Source organism: Xenopus laevis, chromosome 1S (assembly GCF_017654675.1).
Source record: "Xenopus laevis strain J_2021 chromosome 1S, Xenopus_laevis_v10.1, whole genome shotgun sequence".
NCBI classification, from domain to species: domain Eukaryota; kingdom Metazoa; phylum Chordata; class Amphibia; order Anura; family Pipidae; genus Xenopus; species Xenopus laevis.
The window spans coordinates 192173353-192197677 of NC_054372.1; the positions used below are offsets into that span (position 1 = coordinate 192173353).

Here is a 24325-nt window from a genome sequence, read left to right on the forward strand (position 1 = left end):
TTTTTGCAGCCCCGGGGTATAATAAATATCAAAAAAGGCTATTTTTTTCACTAAAAATTCTTATTTTATTGTAAAAAAAAAAAAAACAAAAAGAATTTTTCAAGTTTTTGGCATTCAGATTTTAATAAATAACCCCCTGAATGTTCCTAGCTTCTGCTTTTTGCACTAGGGATTCAATTGAAATCCTTGTAGTTCTTAAAATGATATTGGATTTCACATTTTTGGGCTTCTAAATGATATGCATGTATATAAATAACATATTCTATAAGAATATATTTATTTGTTATATACATTCTCCCTCTGACATTACCTGCCTGGGCCAATAGTATGTTTATGATACTGTATTTCTTGCTGTAGTTGGTGCCAAAGCTAATGAGCCATCAATATGCTTTAATGAATGATTTACAACAAATATCAATAATGCCATAAATCAAACGGATTCTGTTTCTCTAGCGGATACAAAACAGCCACAGTGATATGTCAGAAATCCAAAACTTGAATTAGTTATGTTTTTAGTTTCTAGTTAGCCTTGGGTGGAAGACACCCGTGCAAATTAAACAGGATTCTGCAGTGTGTAACTTATAAGATATATACATATATACATAAACATGTAACTCTGTGTCTATAAGAAAAATATAATTAACTGCGTATTTTTCTGTACTGCAATATTGTTATAACTGTCTTCCTTTCTTATAGGAACTACATGATTATGTTAGAATTGTGACATCACTAAAGTGCTTATATATCCCATATGCTATGTATGTATTCATGTTGCCTTGATCTAGTACATGACTATAGGATTACACAGGGTAAGTAACACTCATGTACTATAAGGGAAAATGTACCCCTATTGTAAATGATAAGGATATAAAAAGTCATTGAGGGGTTATGTGACCATATAAAGGCACAAGGCTGCAGGCTGAGTTATACAGGGAACTCTGAGTATCACTCATGTATTATAAGGGATAATGTACCCCCTACTGTCAATGATAAGGATATTAGAAGTCACTGAGGGGTTGTTCTGTGACCATATAAAGGCACAAGGCTGCAGGCTGAGTTATACAGGGAACTCTGAGTATCACTCATGTATTATAAGGGATAATGTACCCCCTACTGTCAATGATAAGGATATTAGAAGTCACTGAGGGGTTGTTCTGTGACCATATAAAGGCACAAGGCTGCAGGCTGAGTTATACAGGGAACTCTGAGTATCACTCATGTATTATAAGGGATAATGTACCCCCTACTGTAAATGATAAGGATATTAGAAGTCACTGAGGGGATGTTCTGTGACCATATAAAGGCACAAGGCTGCAGGCTGAGTTATACAGGGAACTCTGAGTATCACTCATGTATTATTAGGGATAATGTACCCCCTACTGTAAATGATAAGGATATTAGAAGTAACTGAGGGGTTCTGTGACCATATAAAGGCACAAGGCTGCAGGCTGAGTTATACAGGGAACTCTGAGTATCACTCATGTATTATAAGGGATAATGTACCCCCTAATGTAAATGATAAGGATATTAGAAGTTACTGAGGGGGTTGTTCTGTGACCATATAAAGACACAAGGCGGAAGAATCACTGGTATAATAAGGAATAATATACACCGTATACAGTAGGGGACTACTATAAACAGTCAGAATGGTATTGTTAATCTCTAGTGTACTGTAATGCATTTCTAGTTTAGTAGATTTTGGTGCTGCACATCTGTTGTCCCCTTGTTTTCTTTGACTTGTCAAATGTTAACAGTGGAAATATGTTCTAGTGCGGAGCTATTATGTCATATTAACAAAATACATTGCATGTTCCTATTGTAGAGCCGCTTGATATCCCCTTTTTGTGCAAACTGTACATCTTGTGAAGCTCCCACATCAGGTATGTACCGAAAAGCAGAATTACACCTGGGAAATATGCCAGTGCTATAAAATAGTGCTGAAAGGGTTTCCTTTTATGTCAACAATCTGAAGGTTCCATGGAGGATGTCAATATATCTTTGTTTTATTTATCCTTTACAAATAAGCAGGCAAAACACACCTCCGTTCCTTCTCACTATTATTCCTTTAAATGAGCAACAGGGGGCACAAAATGCGTCGGGAGGCTGTCAGGAGAAATTAAGTCTAATACAGGAAAGTGTGAACAGAGGAATAAATAGGGATAAGAGTTAGTGAGAACAGCTAACAATAATCGTATTTCATTTCACAGGGGTGGCTATGGATTAAAGCTGCCGTACACACTGAAGTCTAAAGCTAGGGCACGACTTTCCCTCCGGCTTTGGCAGATGTAAAAATGTATCTGTTGTGGCCTCAACAATCTCTAACCCTAGACTTACTGAACCCACAAACTGTATCGCTGGTCAATACAGAATTGAGAAGATCAACAACACAGGAGAAGTGCTACTTATTCATTACCACCACTCGGAATAAAAGTTTGTTTGCAGTAATACTGCTGGAGTTCCTTTTCCTTCTTCTATACTTGGATCACAGGTAGTAGTTGCAGCACAGAGCAACCATTAAGGAATCGGACACAAGTCTATTTGGAATCTATATAATCATAGTCTTTTAGCCGATAATAAGCACAATTCAGCAGGAACAGTCCCTAAGTTTACTCATAGTCTGTACAGAGAGGTCCCATACAACTATGGCAGCATAGGTATTCCCCTGTACTAAGCACAATTCAGCAGGAACAGCCCCTAAGTTTGCTCATAGTCTTTACAGAGAGATCCCATAAAACTATGGCAGCATAGGTATTCCCCTGTACTAAGCACAATTCAGCAGGAACAGCCCCTAAGTTTGCTCATAGTCTGTACAGAGAGATCCCTTAAAACTATAGCAGCATAGGTATTCCCCTGTACTAAGCACAATTCAGCAGGAACAGCCCCTAAGTTTGCTCATAGTCTGTACAGAGAGATCCCTTAAAACTATAGCAGCATAGGTATTCCCTGTACTAAGCACAATTCAGCAGGAACAGTCCCCTAAGTTTGCTCATAGTCTGTACAGAGAGATCCCATAAAACTATGGCAGCATAGGTATTCCCCTATACTAAGCACAATTCAGCAGGAACAGCCCCTAAGTTTGCTCATAGTCTGTACAGAGAGATCCCATAAAACTATGGCAGCATAGGTATTCCCCTGTACTAAGCACAATTCAGCAGGAACAGCCCCTAAGTTTGCTCATAGTCTGTACAGAGAGATCCCTTAAAACTATAGCAGCATAGGTATTCCCTGTACTAAGCACAATTCAGCAGGAACAGTCCCCTAAGTTTGCTCATAGTCTGTACAGAGAGATCCCATAAAACTATGGCAGCATAGGTATTCCCCTATACTAAGCACAATTCAGCAGGAACAGCCCCTAAGTTTGCTCATAGTCTGTACAGAGAGATCCCATAAAACTATGGCAGCATAGGTATTCCCCTGTACTAAGCACAATTCAGCAGGAACAGCCCCTAAGTTTGCTCATAGTCTGTACAGAGAGATCCCTTAAAACTATAGCAGCATAGGTATTCCCTGTACTAAGCACAATTCAGCAGGAACAGTCCCCTAAGTTTGCTCATAGTCTGTACAGAGAGATCCCATAAAACTATGGCAGCATAGGTATTCCCCTGTACTAAGCACAATTCAGCAGGAACAGTCCCCTAAGTTTGTTTATAATCTGTACAGAGAGATCCCATAAAACTATGGCAGCATAGGTATTCCCATGTACTAAGCACAATTCAGCAGGAACAGTCCCTAAGTTTGCTCATAGTCTGTACAGAGAGATCCCATAAAACTATGGCAGCATAGGTATTCCCTGTACTAAGCACAATTCAGCAGGAACAGTCCCTAAGTTTGCTCATAGTCTGTACAGAGAGATCCCTTAAAACTATAGCAGCATAGGTATTCCCTGTACTAAGCACAATTCAGCAGGAACAGTCCCCTAAGTTTGCTCATAGTCTGTACAGAGAGATCCCATAAAACTATGGCAGCATAGGTATTCCCTGTACTAAGCACAATTCAGCAGGAACAGTCCCTAAGTTTGCTCATAGTCTGTACAGAGAGATCCCTTAAAACTATGGCAGCATAGGTATCCCCTGTACTAAGCACAATTCAGCAGGAACAGTCCCCTAAGTTTGCTCATAGTCTGTACAGAGAGATCCCATAAAACTATGGCAGCATAGGTATTCCCCTGTACTAAGCACAATTCAGCAGGAACAGTCCCTAAGTTTGCTCATAGTCTGTACAGAGAGACCCCATAAAACTATGGTAGCATAGGTATTCCCTGTACTAAGCACAATTCAGCATTAAAAAGTAAGCCAAACTAAGTTCTGAAAGAAAGGAATGTACAGTATACTCTAAGAGCAGTATATATATATATATATATATATATATATATATACTGTATATATATATATATATACATGTATATATTTATATATATATATATGTTCATTTGCCTGGGTGCAAGATCAACGATTATTCTCCATACACTTCAAATAAGATCAGCACTCACAGGTCTTAAAAAATGTAGAAAAAATGCATTAATAAAATGACTAACGTTTTGGCTGACTCCTTAGCCTTTTTCAAAAAAGTCGGCTGAAACGTACATTTTTTCTAAAATTTTACTGATCTTATTTGAAGTGCATGGAGACATATATATAAATACATACAAACATAAAGTGACTCTTGTACCTGACAGAATGCGGAGTTCAGCATCATTTCCTACTCTGGAACTGCCAGGATTTTTCGCCAAACATCTATAAACCCCACCATCTGCTGTTTGAAGTCTGCTAATCTGTAACGTCCCCGAGGGGAGCACAAGCAGACGGGGGTCCCCGGGTGTTACTTTAAGATCCTCTTCGTTTTTCTGCCAAGATATGGTGGGCATGGGCTCCCCCACAATTTCACACCGTAACAATGCCGTGTCTCCCACAAATGATGTGACAGACTCCGTCTGGGAGAGAATTCTCAGTGGACCTGCAAAGGCAAAACAAAAGTGGATTTAGTGCTGAGCTCACACCTTATTGCAGGGGTGTTCAAAAGGTTGATCGGGATCCACCAGTAGATCTTTAGTTATGGATCAGTAGATCTCAAACAGTGTCAACAATCTGCTTGTTTAAATCACCCTCCTGTTTTATTCTTTTCATTCAGTTATTACTTTAAGGTCACATAAGAAATAGTTGTCTGTTAGATATAGCTAGCGATGGGCGAATTTATTCGCCAGGCGTGAATTCGCGGTGAATTTGCGTGATTCGCCGCCAGCTAATAAATTCGCGAAACGCCAGTGAAAATTCGCCCCAAAAAAACCCCGTAAAAAATACAAATTTTTCACCGTTTCGCAAATTTCGCATGAGATTCGTGAATTTTCTGGGGAAGCGAAACGCCGCAAATTCGCCCATCACTAGATATAGCAATATATACTATACATTTTCTCATGAATCAATATTTAATATCTTTCATGGAACAGTATGCTAATAACATTTTATGGAAGTAGATCATAAAGGGACAACATCACTAAAAGTAGACCTCACATTAGTAAAGTATAGGCACTACTAGTCTATTGGGATCACCTACCATTCCTTCCCCCCTGGTCAACACAAATGATGGCACCGAATGGCATTTTCAGCTATAATCCTACTTTTTATTTACAATGTCCAAAGACTTATTATGGATGACTTGTCTCTACTGGAGCACTAAGGCCACATGTTGGCCGAAATCAGCTGACTGGTTTCAGATCTACCGCAGTCAGGAGCCTCCTCTCTTTTCTGAATTGAATCAGGTTTTGGCTCCATTTAGCAAAGACTTGTGGTTCTTCACCAAAACCTGTTGAGTCTGTTCACACTGAGCCTATTCGGTGCAGAAAAGAGAGGCGACTACTGCCAGCCTTAAGTCTGAAATAAGCCAGGAACTTTCGGCTAACGGATTTCAGCCCCGCCGAGGCCCTAGTCTGAAGGTAACTTAGGCCTCTTATCTTGCAGAATTCTATGTTTAAAATATTTTATTTGATTTTCATATTAAACAAATGAAATCAAAATGACAACAAATGTTATGCAGATGAAGAAAATATGTTGCAAAGGAGACAATGGCATGATAGTATCAAAACTATATCATTCATGAAAAATAACAAAAAACAAACTAAAAATTATGCAGAATTCTATGTATGTAACTGTACATAAACAGTCTTTATCAGTGCTGTGTTATTTTTGGTCACATTAGAAAATCCTATTTTATATATTTATATACCGGTACTTGATCCCACCTAACATATAATTAATCCTTATTAGAAGTAAAAATTGTTTTTATTTGTTTGAATTATTTTTAAGTAGACTTAAGGTATGGAAATATCCCTTATCCAGAAAATCCCAGGTCCTAAGCATTCTGGATAACAGGTCCCAATACCTGTATATGTTAACAGCGCTATGAGGCCCTTTTTTATCCCTTACAACATGACCAGTTACATTAGGTGCAATGTGGTTATACATGTATTTGGGCAAACTGCACCAATGCAGCTGAGATAAATAATTGTCATACAGGCCAGCTCCTTTACTAATATCATGGGTTCAAGTGCTGGAGCCTTAAAGGTGCAAAAATGTGATGGTATCCACTAAGAATCTGCTTCTGTGGGATTTCAATGCAAGATGCAAAGTAGTGATGGGCTAATTTATTCGCCAGGCGCAAATTCGCTGCGAATTTCTGTGGTTTGCCACCGGTGAATAAATTTGCAAAATGAAAATTTGCAGCCGGTGTCAATTACAATGCCGGCAACATTTCTAGTCGGCCATTGACTTTAATGGGCATTGGAATTGTTGCCAGCGTCAGAATTGTCAAATCTATTTGGACGTCAGCGTCAAAATTCAAGTTTCGCAAGAAATTCGCAGATCACTAATGCAAAGCATTGTGGGTGCAAACTTGCCATATACAGGTGATTTGTACAGGCTCTAAGCTGTGCTCTCTGGACACACACACTTGTGTACTTAGGGTATAAAAGCTACCAAGGCAGTTTATTGCCAATAGATAAGCAACAATAGTGCAAGCTAGAAACACATTTTAATTCTTTATAATTCTTTTCCATACCTGAGTAAACAGCTCTAGATACTGTCTCTGTTTGTTTAGGACAGCAGCTGCCATATTAGCTTGGTGTGACATCACTTCCTGCCTGAGTTTCTCCCTGATCACTCATAGCTCTGGGCTCAGATTACAGCAGGGAGGGGAGGAGGGAGGGGTGAGAGAGAGGAACAAACTGAGCATGCTCAAGCCCTAGCCCTGGAGGTTTAAGCTGAAGGCAGGAAGTCTGATACAGAAGCCCATGAGTACACAATAGAAGGAAAGAAATGTGGTGTTTCTTTTGACAGAGGACTCAGAGCAGCATTACTTTGAAGGTTTACTGGTGTATTTATATTTACTTAGTGTTTTACCTTTCCCTCTCCTTTAAATCTGCTGTTCTGCACACAACATGCACACAATATAATTCTGTAAGTACAACTAAATGCTATTAGGGAGGCACTGAGCCCAGTTCTGCACTGACACTTTATAGGAAAAAGCGGAGTAAAATATTCCAGCAACACTAACTGTCTTGGGCTGATTAACTGCACATTAGCTCATGCTAAATACATGCAAATTGCCAGGAAGCCAATGCCTTATCCTATTACATTTTTAGCTGGTGCATGAGCCTAATCCAGTTATCATTTCTCTGGAAGCCAGAGGGGTCTGGATCATGGCACATGGGACAATAAGTGCAAAACAAAGAACAGGATAGAATTTATCTTTCTTTGGCATCTTCCCATGTTAATGTGAACCATTATAATAATACTGCTGTCAACAGAACCAATGCATAGTACAGGTATGGGATCCGTTATCCGGAAACCTGTTATCCAGAAAGACCCAAATTAAGCAAAGGTCGTCTCCGATAGACTCCAAATATTTAAAAATGATTTCCTTTTTGTAATAATAAAACTACTTTGTACTTGATCCCAACTTAGATATAATTAATCCTTATTGAAAGCAAAACCAGCCTATTGGGTTTATTTAATGTTTATATGATTCTCTAGTAGACTTAAGGTATGAAAGTCCAAATTATGGAAAGATCCATTATCCAGAAAACCGCAGGTCCCGAGTATTCTGGATAACGTATCCCATACCTGTAAAAACATGTGTGGGCACAGAGACTCAATGGCAGTTGTACAATTCTGTATCCCAGCTTAATTGAGCTCTAGTACTGGCTCATCCTGAACTGAACTTAACCTTTAATAGGGGTTGTGATATCCCCAATGTAGGGAACGTTAGCTTGCTTCTAATGATTGACTTGACCTTTTCCATCACTTTGGGAGCCACTTTAACTCGCCAGCAAATGGTGCCTAACGGTGTCACGTCAGTGGCAGCTCCCACAGCTGACAATCGTTTCATTTACCAAAAAATTCAATTCCCATAAAATAAATGTGCGAGGCACAGCTGATATGTAGTTTATTCCATCAGACACACGAATAAAGCCCATAATCCCAGGTCCTATGGTTGCCTGGCGGACGGATCTACTCTATACTACACATACAGAATAGAACATAACCCTGATGCACAAAACACTTTGCTTTTCTTTTCAGATGATTTATTTATCCAGTTATGATATTGATCTATTGATCCTACTGGTTTCACACTGGGCACTAACAAGATATAATTCATAAAGACAGCAGGCAATTGCATCCTCCAGCAGGTTAGCCATATAGGTGATCTTCTGCCGCCCGCCTTACAAAGCTTTTATAAAATGATGGAACTGCTGTCCAACCAACACTTAAATGGAATCTATATCCTACTCAATACACTATCAGCATAAAGCCAGTTGTGTTTGGAGAGCATTTATTCCTTTGCTTCTACAGCTCTAGATGTAGCCAAAACAGAGCAAAAGCTCAAGGGGAGAAACATGGGGCTTGAGGTTCTGCAGCAGCTGATGATTGACTAGCCATCAGCTAAGAAATAAGTTTAGTATGAATTGTTTTCTTATATCACCTTATGTCTATTCTGTCCAGTTATATCATCTTAGCCATTTATGTCTATTTAGATATCATCCTAGCCAATACCCTTTCTATCCTGCTATTGCCTGATTAAGTCATATTCGGAGCTGATTTATATGTGGATAGTGATGGGCGAATTTATTTGGAAAGCGTAAATTCGTGGTGAATTTCCACGTTTCGCCGGCCGCGAATAAATTGGCGAATTTGCCTCGAAAATTCATCGGTGTCGGAATTGAGGCCGGCGTCAATTTTGACTCCTGCAAATTGGCGCCAGCGTAAAAATTGGCGTTTTGCTAATTTTTTGCTGTTTCGACAATTTCGCAGGAAATTTGCCACTTTTTTGGCGAAACGAAACAGGACAAATTCGCCCATCACTATATGTGAATTATAAAATGATGGCAGTTTTTGAGATTTTAAACTGATTTTTTTAACTGATTGAGTTTCTAGAATTATTTATATATATTATTTATACCGATCTCAAACTGATGTAAAGCAAAATGTTTTACCTCCCTAGATCAGATGTACAGAGATGCCATTAAAAATGCACATTCAAATTATTTTTTTTGTCCAAATTTTCTGCAAACTTCTTTAGAGGATGCCACCATTTCCTTCCTGACTTCAGATGTGTAGAGCAAAGATCAAATGAAACAAGTTCAAACATAAATGGTGCACGAACGCTCTCTTTTAACATCCCCAACCTTTATTAACCGATTGAAGAACTCTTGTAAAACCATGAAGATTCAAGAAAACTAAGCTTATAGAGAGATTTCCCAAGGCTGTTGTAGAAATGTTCCCTTGGTTTTTGATAAACCCACCCGTAAGTAGCAGAAAAGCCACCATGCTCTAAGATCCAAGCCAAATATATTTCATTCCTCAATGTTTCTATTTGCAAAGACGCTCTTTTATATCAAGTGATTAAAATTTCAAATTCTGTGTTCTCTTGCTGAATAACAGCATAATATTTACCCCACTGCCCCTCACTCCTGCTATCACAGCTAAGATTATAGTGCAAACCAATAAGACCAGTTTACCAAACTAGCTGTCCAGTTCTTGTTATTGCCAATTGACTCTTCCACCTGGAAAGCACAAACTAGTACAGTGCTATAAACTATAGTAGTACTTATCTGTTATCTACTATGTATCCTGTGCTTGAATGGCTGCCCCCATGGCTACACAGCAGCTTGTTTATATAAACTATAGTAGTACTTATCTGTTATCTACTGTGTATCCTGTGCTTGAATGGTTGCCCCCATGGCTACACAGGAGCTTGTTTATATAAACTATAGTAGTACTTATCTGTTATCTACTGTGTATCCTGTGCTTGAATGGCTGCCCCCATGGCTACACAGCAGCTTATTTATATAAACTATAGTAGTACTTATCTGTTATCTACTGTGTATCCTGTGCTTGAATGGCTGCCCCCATGGCTACACAGCAGCTTATTTATATAAACTATAGTAGTACTTATCTGTTATCTACTGTGTATCCTGTGCTTGAATGGCTGCCCCCATGGCTACACAGCAGCTTGTTTATATAAACTATAGTAGTACTTATCTGTTATCTACTGTGTATCCTGTGAATGAACGGCTGCCCCCATGGCTACACAGCAGCTTGTTTATATAAACTATAGTAGTACTTACCCGTTATATACTGTGTATCCTGTGCTTGAATGGCTGCCCCCATGGCTACACAGCAGCTTGTTTATATAAACTATAGTAGTACTTATCTGTTATCTACTGTGTATCCTGTGCTTGAATCGCTGCCCCCATGGTTACACAGCAGCTTATTTATATAAACTGTAGTAGTACTTACCCGTTATATACTGTGTATCCTGTGCTTGAATGGCTGCCTCCATGGCTACACAGCAGCTTGTTTATATAAACTATAGTAGTACTTATCTGTTATCTACTGTGTATCCTGTGCTTGAATGGCTGCCCCCATGGCTACACAGCAGCTTATTTATATAAACTATAGTAGTACTTACCCGTTATATACTGTGTATCCTGTGCTTGAATGGCTGCCCCCATGGCTACACAGCAGCTTGTTTATATAAACTATAGTAGTACTTATATGTTATCTACTGTGTATCCTGTGCTTGAATGGCTGCCCCCATGGTTACACAGCAGCTTATTTATATAAGCTATAGTAGTACTTACCCGTTATATACTGTGTATCCTGTGCTTGAATGGCTGCCCCCATGGCTACACAGCAGCTTGTTTATATAAACTATAATAGTACTTATCTGTTATCTACTTTGTATCCTGTGCTTGAATGGCTGCCCCCATAGCTACACAGCAGCTTGTTTATATAAATTATAGTAGTACTTATCTGTTATCTACTGTGTATCCTGTGCTTGAATGGCTGCCCCCATGGCTACACAGCAGCTTGTTTATATAAACTATAGTAGTACTTATCTGTTATCTACTGTGTACCCTGTGCTTAAATGGCTGCCCCCATGGCTACACAGCAGCTTGTTTATATAAACTATAGTAGTACTTATCTGTTATCTACTGTGTATCCTGTGCTTGAATGGCTGCCCCCATGGCTACCAGCAGCTTGTTTATACAGTATAAACTATAGTAGTATTTATCTGTTATCTACTGTGTATCCTGTATCTACTGTCTATGGGAGATGGCCTTTCCATAATTTCTTGATAACAGGTTTCTAGATAATGGATCCCACACCTGTACTAATGTTATGATATCAACTATTTTTAGGTTACCCTTTCATTGCCTCCTCTTTGCTTGTCTTGTATCTCAGCACTAACAACTAAATGTTTTTAATTTTGTCTCATGGTTCCTCCCCAGAGGTAGACTTGTGCTTCTCCCCGTACCTGCAAATCAATTCTAATCTAGAAACGGAGCATAATTCTCATTCGCCCTACAGCACAGACGGCTGCCTATCGGGATCTGCATCTTTCCCCACAGAAGGTCCAATTATGAAGTAATTAAAGTTCACTTAATATAAATGCTTATCATTAAGGGGACAGAGCTTGGGGGTTCTAACGGCACACAGATGAAATATTCAGTGATTTAGTGCTAATTTCCTTCAGGGAGAGAAGATTTCTATGCAGCTTATTTAACAAGGGAACATGACCCTCTTCTTTAACATCAACTTTATTTTGCCTTCAGTTCAGAGACTGCAGAAAATTCACCTCTTTCTCACTGTTCGTCTAGACTGGCACTGACTGTGATATCTGAGGCCCAGTCTTTAAATTGCAAAGATAAACGCTAAAGAGAAACAATTATCTAATTTTGGCCCTTATTTTTTGAAATGGCAATTTTCTATTTATGATTACCCAATGTCACATACTACAGGTATGGGACCTGTTATCCAGAATGCTCGGGACCTGGGGCTTTCTGGATAACGGATGTTTCCGTAATGTGGAACTTCATACCTTTTACTCTACTAGAAAATCATATAAACATTAAATAAACCCAATAGGCTGGTTTTGCCTCCAATAAGGATTAATTATAACTTAGTTGGGATCAAGTACAAGCTACTGTTTTATTATTAAAGAGAAAAAGGAAATCATTTTTAAAAATGTGTATTATTTGGATAAAATGGAGTCTATGGGAGATGGGCTTTCCATAATTCGGAGCTTTCTGGATATTGGGTTTCCGGATAATGGATCCCATACCTGTACTACAAAAGTATATTATTATGAAAATGGTTTATTTACATGAAGCAGGGTTTTACATATGAGCTGTTTTATGGAATATATTTTTATAGAGACCTGCATTGTTGGGGGGGGGGTTTGGTTTTCCTTTAAAGGGGTTCTGTCAAGGGAAAGCATGTATTTTACAACACGTACCAGTTGATAGTGCTCCTCCAGCACTGAATTAAATGAAAATATAATACTGTACTCTCATAAGGGGCTAGACAAGTTATTAGTTTCCCAGGTGTCTTCAGTCATGTGACCTGTGCTCTGATAAACTTCAGTCACTCTTTACTGCTTTGCTGCAAGGTGGAGTGCTATCACCCCCTTCCACGCCCCCCCAGAAGCCTATCAATAGAACAATGGGAAGGTAACATGATAACAGCTCCCTGACACAAGATAACAGCTCCCTGACACCTGCATTGCTAAAAATGTTCCTATGCCCCACCTAGTGTTAAATAAGAATATAGCACTCAATAGTGAAAATCCAAGTCCAGCTATCAATAACAAGGAGAAATCAGATGGCACTCACCAAGCAAAATGTGCTGAATTTTTGTGGTTTATTCAGATCTCTGTGCAGAGATCTGAATAAACCACAAAAATTCAGCACATTTTGATTGGTGAGTGCCATCTGATTTCTCCTTGTTATTGATAGCTGGACTTGGATTTTTACTTGTTATTGCTTCATGTATGGAACTGAAGCAGCAAAGTTCCCAGATAGAGCACCACAGTATTTAACCCATGGAGGTAGGATTCTATTGAAGTTTGATTCCAAGTCCAGCTGCCCCAGGCGATGACCCCTTCAGTTACATTGAGTAGGAGAAACAATAACTTATCTGAAAGCAGTTCCAGTGCGAAGTGCTTTCTAAATGCACAGGACCAGGCACAATGACCTGAGATGTCTGCCTACACATCAATATTTTATTGTTTCAAGAACAATACTTTAAATGGTAGAATTAATTATTTGCAATGTACAGAGTGTAATTTAGCAATAAAAACAATACCATAAAAATTATGATAGAATCTCTTTAAAGTCAATGGGGAATGTTTGACGTGTTTGATGCACACAACCATTTGTAACCTGCATTTACTGGCCTATCATCTATTAATTGAATATTCCTTTCTAACACAAACATATTTCCCCTTTAATATGAAGTCTTTATTGCATTATACTTATTTGGTTCTTCTGTCACTTCTAGTCACTGTTTTATTATTGTCTTTGTGTCTTAATTCCTGAAGCAGCTTTTTGCTTGTAGAGCTTTATCTGTATTTGCATTATTTTTGCTCGTGTGTATTTCATTTGCAATAAGTTTTAATATATTCTCAGCCTATTACCTTACTCTCCGCTATCTGTGTCTCTGCACACTCTTCCCTTTAAATGACTGTTGATATAATCTCGTTTTTTTCTTCTTCTCCCCTGAGGTTCACCTCCTATTACTGAGAATAAAGAAATTGTATTCAAATTGTTGGAGTCAATTCAGGATATATATCGTGTCAGTTGTTCCATCATTTCAGCTCACCGGGGGGGGGGGGGGATGTTTGTACCCAATGTTCCACCACTTTTGTAATTGGAATTAGGCAGAGACGTAACAGTTGGAGTTTGGGAAATCAAAGAATAATGCAGCAGACAAGTGACCCTGAGAACACACCAACTTATCTTCTTGAGTCTAAATTCTCTTTAATTATACCACAAGTCCTGCCAGAGACTCGTACTGGTGAAGCATTTTATTCCAAGCACTTTATCTTCTAAAAGGAATCCATTAAATTACACTGATAAACCCAGTATATTAGTACATTTCCATTTGCACAGATGTTTCTTATGCATACAGTATCTATATAAATACTCTACCGTATATGGCTAAAAGCATTTGGACACCTCAAAGCCAAGTGAAGTTGCTTCTCCAATATCTGCTGTAACAGCCTCTACTCTTCTGGGTTTCCATGAGATGATGTTATATTATTGGTGGAATTTACTTCCATTCAGACATTTGACCCAGCTAAATGACTCCTTCAACGAGAATGAAACCCTAAGAATAATCTTAGGCCTCTTCCCCTTTCCCAAACCACACTACTGAGGAAGCACCAAACTGCAGCTATGCTTTTTCCTGGCTAAAAAATGCAACGTTGGTCAGCAGGGTTGGCTAGCACCATCTCAACCCACTTTGATTATTGACATAGAGCATGCTCAGTTGATTCAAGGTCCTGGTTAGCTTTGCTTGCTCCTATGGCATCAAGCTCCTGTGATGACACTATCCAACCCCAAACTGCATTTTTAGCCAGGAAATCTGTTTTCTGAGTCACTGGTGGTTTAAGATTGGAAAGGTAGACATCTAAAGGTACCAAGAGTTGCTCTCTGGGTTTCCTTTCCATTTATTTAGAGATTTCCAGACTTTGTGAGCTTAAAGGAGAAGGAAAGGCTACAAGTAAGTAAGCTTTATTAGAAAGGTCCATATAAATACACCAGTAAACCCTCAAAGTAATGCTGCTCTGAGTCCTCTGTCAAAAGAAACAGCACATTTCTTTCCTTCTATTGTGTACTCATGGGCTTCTGTATCAGACTTCCTGTTTCCAGCTTAAACCTCCAGGGCACGGCCTTGAGCATGCTCAGTTTGTTCCTCTCTCCCTCTCCCTACCTGCTGTAATCTGAGCCCAGAGCTATGAGTGAGCAGGGAGAGACTCAGGCAGGAAATTATGTCACACCAAGCCAATATGGCAGCTGCTATCCTAAACAAACAGAGAACACTTCAAAAGCTGTTTACTCAAGTATGGTAAAGCATTCTGCAAAGTAAATATAGTGCTATATGTTGCACTATTGTGGCTAATCTATTGGCAATAAACTGCTTCAGTAGCTTTCCTTCTCCTTTAAGCCTCCTTAATTTGGTCATAAAAAAGTTGCAGCTAAATAGACATAATGAATGCCCTTTCCAACAGTAGCACAGTTGCAAATATGCACCACGTCTCCCCAAATAACAACCTAATAATCCTCTGAAGAGCCTATCCTCTAGCTGTTCCATTTGCCCACCCTTGTAGGTCTAAATTCACAAGTTGGGAAACTCTCAAGTCAATAGCTTGGTAGCTGCTGCCATTCCAATGATCTCAAGCAACAACCCTGCTGTTGTTCATGTGGGGAGATTTAATGAGACATTGATGTCCCATTGCTTTTCATGGATAATACAAAGGTACTTCAATGGCTGATGAGTAGTGATGGGCGAATTTGTCCCACTTTGCCAAAAAACTTGTGAATTTACAGCTAAATTTGCAAAACAGCGAAAAATTCACGAAACTCATTGAAGCAAAATAATTTTGACGCCTGCGACAATTTTTATACTCGCGCTTATTTTGTCCAAATGCCTTATAGTCAACGGCAGTCCGAATAATTTTTATGGGCGACTATTCTGACGTCCACCCACATTTTTTTGACGCAGCGGATTTTTCACCATGAGTTTGCGCCTGCCGTATTTATTTGCCCATCACTACTGATGAGATAATGTGGTCAATGATTCCTTGAAGATTAAATGCTGATATTTAGCAATACTATACATTGCCATGCTGTATGATAACTTCCTTTTACATATATGAAAACAAAGATGAAGATAATAGGTTTCTTTTTACCTATTCAACCTATGGCCCTTATGGAGGAAACCCAGACTGAGAACATACAGACTCCAAACATATAGGGGCAAATTCACTAAAGGACGAAGCGCCTAACGCTAGCGTTAATTCGTTAGCGTAGCGCATTTTCGTTAATTTGCCAATTCACTAAAGGACACTGGCGTAAATTCGCTAGTGTTACTTCGCACCCTTACGCCTGACGAATTTGCGCAATGGACGTAACTACGCAAATTCACTGACGCGCGCTAGACTTCCTTCGCCACCTCAGACCAGGCGAAGTGCAATAGAGTAGATAGGGATTGCTCCAAAAAAAGTTGAAATTTTTTCAAAGTCCCAAAAAACGCTGGCGTTTTCTCTTTTTTATGGGTGATAGGCTGAAAAAGATCGATTTTTTTTTGGGGCTCCCCTCCTTCCCCCCTACATTTCCTAACTCATGGCACCTTAACTAACATTTTATTTGCTGTTTTGAAGGTTTCCCAGGCTTGTGTAGTGCTTCTACGTATACTTCCATCGTAACTTCAATTTGGCGCCGTATGCAAATTAAACATCGCTAGCGTAACTTTGCTTTGCCTGGCGAATTAACGCTAGTGCAACTTCGCAACCTTTCGTTTCCCCTGAGCGCAACGTCGGATTTTAGTGAATTTGCGGAGCGCTGGCAAAAATTTGCCTGGCGAAGTGAATTTGCCCCATAGTGTCTTGGTCAAAACCAAGCTCAGGACCCACGAGTGCTGCTCATATATCATGCCATAGGATTATATCAGGAGGTATAAATATATGATATGATACAGTCTCTCTCTCTTTCCTTTGGCACCAATTAATTACCTGAAACCTGTAAATCTTCGATTCAATTTCTCTCCTTTTTTTCCTTACCTAAAATAACTTTAACCTGCTGATTTTCGGGGCTGAGCATATTAATGCCGTGTTAATGAACCTTCATCAGCTGGAGAGCTTTCAGGTTCATTATTCTCACTTGTTAATTTGCTCAGTTCAGCAGTCACACCCAGTCTCTCGAAGAAGTCGTAAAGATCGGCATTTACAAGATGAAAGTGCTACTTTATGAAATGCAAATCTGACGGCAATATAAATACAGAGAGGCATCACTCTGACAAAGTGACAGAAAAACAACCGCCGAGATGGATGTATTCATCCAAGAAAAAGATACCATCGAGCAAAATTTTAGCACCCAAGGGAAAAAAATAAGTGCAATTATATAAATGGCAGCTTTTTTTCCTAAGGTGTTTTTTTTCACACATAAGGATATTGAAACGAGCATTGCATTTTTTTTGTAAAGTAATACATTTTTCATGTCAGAGCTCATTTTAGAAAGGTTACAGTATGGTGAATGTTGCCAAGAGCTGTTATTATTAAGGCTGTGTGTAGTGATGTCCTAATAGAGGCATAGATAGACATTGGCGCCCTTTGTTGGTGCAGAATCTCACCCAGCTGCTCAGAACACAAGGAATTATGGTAGAGGCTGGTGAGTAATAACTAACACCACTCATTAAAGCCACATTTCAGCAGCAGTGAATAAAGTACCCCCTCTAGTAAAATATAAGGATATTATAAGTTACCGAGGAGTTTCATGACCATATAAAAGCACGAGGCCGAAGGCCGAGTGTTTTTATACAGGTCATGAAACTCCGAGTTAACTTCTAATATCCTCATATTTTACAACTGGGGGTACTTTATTTATTATAATACACAAATTTCAGTGAGTCATATGACAGAAATGACATCAGAACTCACCGCTTATAACTGATGACATCAGAACTCACCGTTTATAAGGATATAATTTACAAGATATTCATGGCTTTTGTGTATTATATATATATATATATATATATATATATATATATATATATATATATATATATATATATATATATATATATATATATATATATATATATATATATATAGCAAGTTATACATCAACTTGTGTTGTAAATCCATTGTTTCGCCAGACCAGAGATGTACGAAACAATGGCAATCTCAGTATTAGGGGTTAGGATCCATTATCCAGAAACCTTTTATCCAGAAAGCTCTGCATAGACTCCATTATAATCAAATAATTTAAAACTGTAAAAATAATTCTTTTTTTCTCTGTAATAATAAAATAGTAGTTTGTACGTATTGCCACCTAAGATATAAGTAATCCTTATTGGAAGCCAAACCAGCCTATTGGGTTTGTTTAATCTTGAAATGGGTTTTTAGTAGACTTAAAGTATGGTGATCCAATTTACAGAAAGATCCCTTATCTGGAAGATCCTCTCCCTAGGCCCTGAGCATTCTGGATAACAGGTCCCATACCTGTAAAAAGTAGCATGTATAAAATGATGCGGCAAGATTAAGAGGCAATGTTCTATGGATACCTTTGCACAGAACAATTACATTAGGGGGCAAATTTTCTTATGGTCGAATTAACCCTCGATATATTCGACTGTCGAAGTTAAATCCTTCTACTTCGAATATCAAAGTCGAAGGATTTACCGCAATTCTAATCATTCGATTCGAAGGATTCTAATCCATCGATCGAACGATTTTTCTTCGACCAAAAAAAGATAGCAAAGCCTATGGGGACCTTCCCCATAGGCTAACATTGACTTTGGTAAGTTTTAGGTGGCGAACTAGGGGGTCGAAGTTTTTTTTTAAAGAGACAGTACTTCGACTATCGAATGGCCGAATAGTCGAACGATTTTTAGTTTGAATCGTTCTATTCGAAGTCGAAGTCGTAGTCGAAGGTCGAAGTAGCCCATTCAACGGTCAACTTAGGTCTATTAGTTCACTCGAGCTAAGTAAATGGGCCCCTAGATGTTCACATGAGGCATAGTGTCAGACACCACAATGCTCTGTATCAGTCTGAACTGCCCAGGCATCATTGATTTGTTCCCATGTGGTGGTTATCTTATGTGTTCCACTACATGGAAATGCTTTTTAATAGACCCATTCTGCATGTTTGGTCTCACCTGCACGCCATGGGTTCAGGCACAATAAAAAAATGTTCCCGTGTGTTGGAACCCATAAAAAAAGTCCCTGGATAAAAAACACATAAAAAATGCACATATGTAAGAGCCCTTAATGGCAAGTGGCTGCCACTTAAGTCAACAGCTGCTTCTACAGACAGTTTGGTATGATATTGAGAGGATTCTAGGACCATCACAGTCATGAAACCTTAAACTTAACCTAGTCCCTAGCAGTATAATAGAGAACGAGGTCAGCCTGAAGGCCATTTAGGATGAGGCAAGGGATGAATGTGTTTTGCAGGCCTAAATATTTGTAGATGCTTCTTCTAAAGGCCAGTCAGGGTGAAATTTACAGATATTAGGTATTAGTTAAAGGAGAATAAAAACTTACATTATATATGCGTTTTTTTAAAAGTGCCTCCATTTCTTTCCCTCTCCCAAACAGCACCTGTACATCTGCAGAAGCTGCCTCATTGGCTTTAACCTAACCTGAGTAGAGCAGCAGGGTTGGCGGCCACCGGCTATGTATAGTCTGAGAACGGGGCCCTTAAAAACACATAACAATGCTTTTGTTCTCCTTTAATCTCTATACAGATCGATAGACAGATAGATAGATGATAGATTAATAGATAGATAGATTAATAGATAGATAGATAGATAGATAGATAGATAGATAGATAGATAGATAGATAGATAGATAGATAGAGGTAAATAGATAGATTGATTGATAGAGATAAATAGATAGATAATTAGATAGATAGATAGATAGATAGATAGATAGATAGATAGATAGATAGATAGATAGATAGATAGATAGATAGATAGATAGATAGATAGATAGATAGATAGATAGATGGATAGATAGATAGATAGATAGATAGATAGATAGATACATAGATAGATAGATAGATAGATAGATAGATAGATAGATAGATAGATAGATAGATAGATAGATAGAGATAGATGGATAGATAGATAGATAGATAGATAGATAGATAGATAGATAGATAGATAGAGATAGATGGATAGATAGATAGATAGATAGATAGATAGATAGATAGATAGATAGATAGATAGATAGAGATAGATGGATAGATAGATAGATAGATAGATAATGATAGATAGATAAATAGATGATAGATAGATAGATAGATAGATGGATAGATAGATAGATAGATAATGATAGATAGATAAATAGATGATAGATAGATAGATAGATAGATAGATAGAGAGAGATAGTCATACAGTTTTCTAATTGCTCCACTCCTTTATGCAGGTCTTGGTTTCCCATTGCTTGGTAAGTGGGAAGTTTGAGGAGACAACACTGTTAATGGGGAAATGCAAATCGTTTCTAAGAAAAGCAGTAGCACTACATGAGCTTGTTACTGAGTTTGTGAAGCTAATGCACAGTGATCATTCACAGCCATCACTATGTTTCATCGTTGCAGGCTCTTATGGAAGATATGTTGGATGCTAATTATACTGTGTATCAAAGCAATGTCTTTCTAAGAAGATTCAAACTGTGTACAACTTCAATAATCTCCACATCTCTAACCATGAAACTGCAGGACTTTGTGTTATCCCGGAATTTTCTTTCAAAATTTGTTTTTTTATGGCTGCACTTTTATAGAAAATCAATGTGGCGTGGTAGGAGGAGATCTGATAAACACGCATAAATAAAGGAAATATTATAGATAAAGATGAAAGGTTTGTCAGCTTGCGGCATTGTTTGTTTGGGGCGTTCTTTATTTGTTTAGATATGTTATGAACCAATGGAACCAACCTCTTTAAAGGAGTGTAGGGTAGAAACTCTAGTTCACAACCTGATTGGCCAATATTTACATATGGAATGAAACCTTTTGTTTGGAAAGGACAGTAAAAGAGGTTCCAACTGAGTAAGAATTAACTAAAGGAGTTAAAATGAATGAGAGAAATAAAGGGATACTAGATTAAAGGAAAAGATTAAAGGAAGAAGAAGAAATGAGGAAGACAAAACAAATGGAAGGAAGAGAGTGGAGAGAGACGAATAAAGAATTCCTTTCTGTTGTATCTTAAAGGGATACTGTCATTGGGCTCCAGCAGAATTCTGCACTGAAATCCATTTCTCAAAAGAGCAAACAGATTTTTTTATATTCAATTTTGAAATCTGATATGGGGCTAGACATATTGTCGATTTCCCAGCTGCCCAAATTCATCTGACTTGTGCTCTGATAAACTTCAATCACTCTTTACTGCTGTACTGCAAGTTGGAGTGATATCACCCCCCTCCCTTCCCCCCCAGCAGCCAAACAAAAGAACAATGGGAAGGTAACCAGATAACAGCTGCCTAACACAAGATAACAGCTGCCTGGTAGATCTAAGAACAACACTCAATAGTAAAAACCCATGTCTCACTGAGACACATTCAGTTACATTGAGAAGGAAAAACAGCAGCCTGCCAGAAAGCATTTCTCTCCTAAAGTGCAGGCACAAGTTTCATGACCAGGGGCAGCTGGGAAATTGACAATATGTCTAGCCCCATGTCAGATTTCAAAATTGAATATAAAAAAATCTGTTTGCTCTTTTGAGAAATGGATTTCAGTGCAGAATTCTGCTGGAGCAGCACTATTAACTGATGCGTTTTGAAAAAAATGTTTTTCCATGACAGTATCCCTTTAATTAGATGGTGCTTAAAAGCTGTTATTTTCATCCCAGCTCCTGAGTTAAGGATAAGTTTAGTTGCATATCAGAAACAACAGATTATCAATGTCAACTTGGTGCATCAAATTCATTGGACTTTCATAATTGTTTTTCTCTTATCTCATAGAAAATCAACTGCAATCTGCATACAGTAAAACAATAAACTTCAGCACAGGCACACATCTATTTTTCTTATCCTTAGTCATCAGTCATGCTTGTTTCATTTAAAGAGAACTCACTTCTGAAAAGCTGACAAATCACATGTTAACATAAAATAGAAAAGGGTCTCAAGAAGAGCTATGGGTGCTGGATTTTAAAGCAATGCGTGACTTTTAAGCCAGAACTGGTCTTGTTTCCTACTGTCTAGACATGCTGCGCTCTATTGAAGATTCTAGACATGCTGTGCACTTCTTTGAAAGAGCGTTGACTTGAAATCGCAAACTAAAGGCAATAATTCCAACCGGAGTAAAAAAAATCCAAAAAACATGATAGTCTTAAAAGCATCTGCAGAATGCAAGAATTTTTACTTTTTGACTGAGATACAATTCACAACTCTGCGACAGACACATGGAACATCAAAGCAGAGCTGCAGGGCAAACAATGAGTTGTTGATAGCAAGAATGGACATTTTAAAGCTTAGACAATTTAAAAGCACTTAGCTGCCCATTGTGACCATTTCTTATGTGAATTCAGCAAAGTCATGCTGAATTTTCACAGCTTTTGATGTTAATGTTGCAAACAATCTCAGAGAACAACTTGTTGTATATTGGTTGCCATTGTCTATCATCGTATTTCCCTATGCAACTTACCCACATTCTACTCCAGTGATCCCAAACCAGTAGCTCCCGAGCAACATGTTCCCCAACCCCTTGGATGTTGCTCCCAGTGGCCTCAAAGCAGCTTCTTATTTATGAATTCCTGGTTTGGAGTCATGTTTTAAAAACCCATATAAACACTTAGAAAAAACAAATGTATGGCCAAACAGAGCCTCCTATAGTCTGCAGTCTACTTGTAGTCAATCACAGCCCATAATTGGCACCATGGGACCTTTTGGAATGTCTGTGTTGGTCTCCAACTTTTTTTTAACATTTGTGGCTCACAAGAAAACAAAAGTTGGGGATGCCTGTTCTACTCTATGATAACATGGTATTAAGAAATATCTCTGTGATATCTGTGATCCATACCACATGGTTGACCTAAGGAACATGTTATATTACCCTAACACTAATTTGCAGAAGGCTAATCCATTCCTATCAGTGTACAATAAAGTCACCAGGACAGTACAAAATAGTTTTCCCATACTATCTGAAGGTGGTCAACAAACAGAGCTGTACTCTACTTGCTGATAGGAGACCACAATCACACATGGGCATTGATGAACTTAAGCTTACTTCAACACATTTCACATTATGTCATGAGGAACTATTGTAGGCAGCCTGTCCTGCTCCTTAAACACTAACTTCCCAATCATTTGAAAGTGAAATGTGATGTCTATTGTAGCTGCAACAGATAGTAAGCAGAAATCACTTTCTGCTTTCATCACCATAACCATCAGAAGCATCAGTCAGAGCAGTTGAGAATCGATACAACTGAACTTGTGGACACTACAACAATGATATAAAAAAAATCCTTATGCCATGAACCTTGAAGCTACTGCTTAGGAATAGCCAATATATGAATATAAGCAATTGACTTGTTTTTGGTGTTACATTAAAAATGACTTCATTTTCTATTTATTTGTGTTAACGCCAGATTATGATTCCATACTTCATTTATTAACATCATTTATAGACAGCTATTGTATTTAGAGGCAACTTTCTCTCTGGTTCTGTAGACATACTTATAAATTAAAGACATTGTTGTCTATATCAAAACGCCGGCGTAAGTGCCTAAAGGAATGGTAAGGTACAAACTATTTAAAACACAAGGCAGATAGGCTAACATATAATAATATCAGCTTTCCAATTAGCACTCTCACTGATGTATCGAAATGAAAATTTCTAACAGTTGCGGTTATCTCTTCTTCTCAGTGCTACAAAGAATGAAGATAATTAAACATTGATTTAGAGAGATGACCTGCAGGCAAATTATCTCCTAAACATGAATGGTCCAACTCATTTACATGAAACACAGACTCCCTATGATATTGTGATTCAGAAAGAACCTTGGCATGATTGTGTGATATAGACAGGACTGGGTTTAAGGTTGTGCAGAAAGGGTATTTGCCTTGGGCCCAAGTGTATGAAGGGCCTCTTTGTGGGAATTAAATAAACATGCAAAGAGCATATTCTATAGACCATTACAATATATTTCTTCATATATAAATCCCAAAATTAGACCAACTACACAACTACATTGGGGTTCTTTTTGATTGGACTCAGAACAAATGATATAAAAAGGAAACATCCAATCTATATCATAAGAGGATTTTAGCC

General features: G+C 38.3%; 1 protein-coding gene across 1 annotated transcript in view; it reads right to left on the reverse strand.

Annotated features, from left to right (window-relative positions):
* Positions 1 to 24325, reverse strand: part of dcc.S (DCC netrin 1 receptor S homeolog) — a 479548-nt gene that overhangs the window by 235467 nt on the left and 219756 nt on the right. The window contains exon 3 of the mRNA XM_018244588.2: positions 4669 to 4953. Within this exon, the coding sequence (XP_018100077.1) occupies positions 4669 to 4953 (285 nt within the window). The remainder of the gene's footprint in view (positions 1 to 4668; positions 4954 to 24325) is intronic.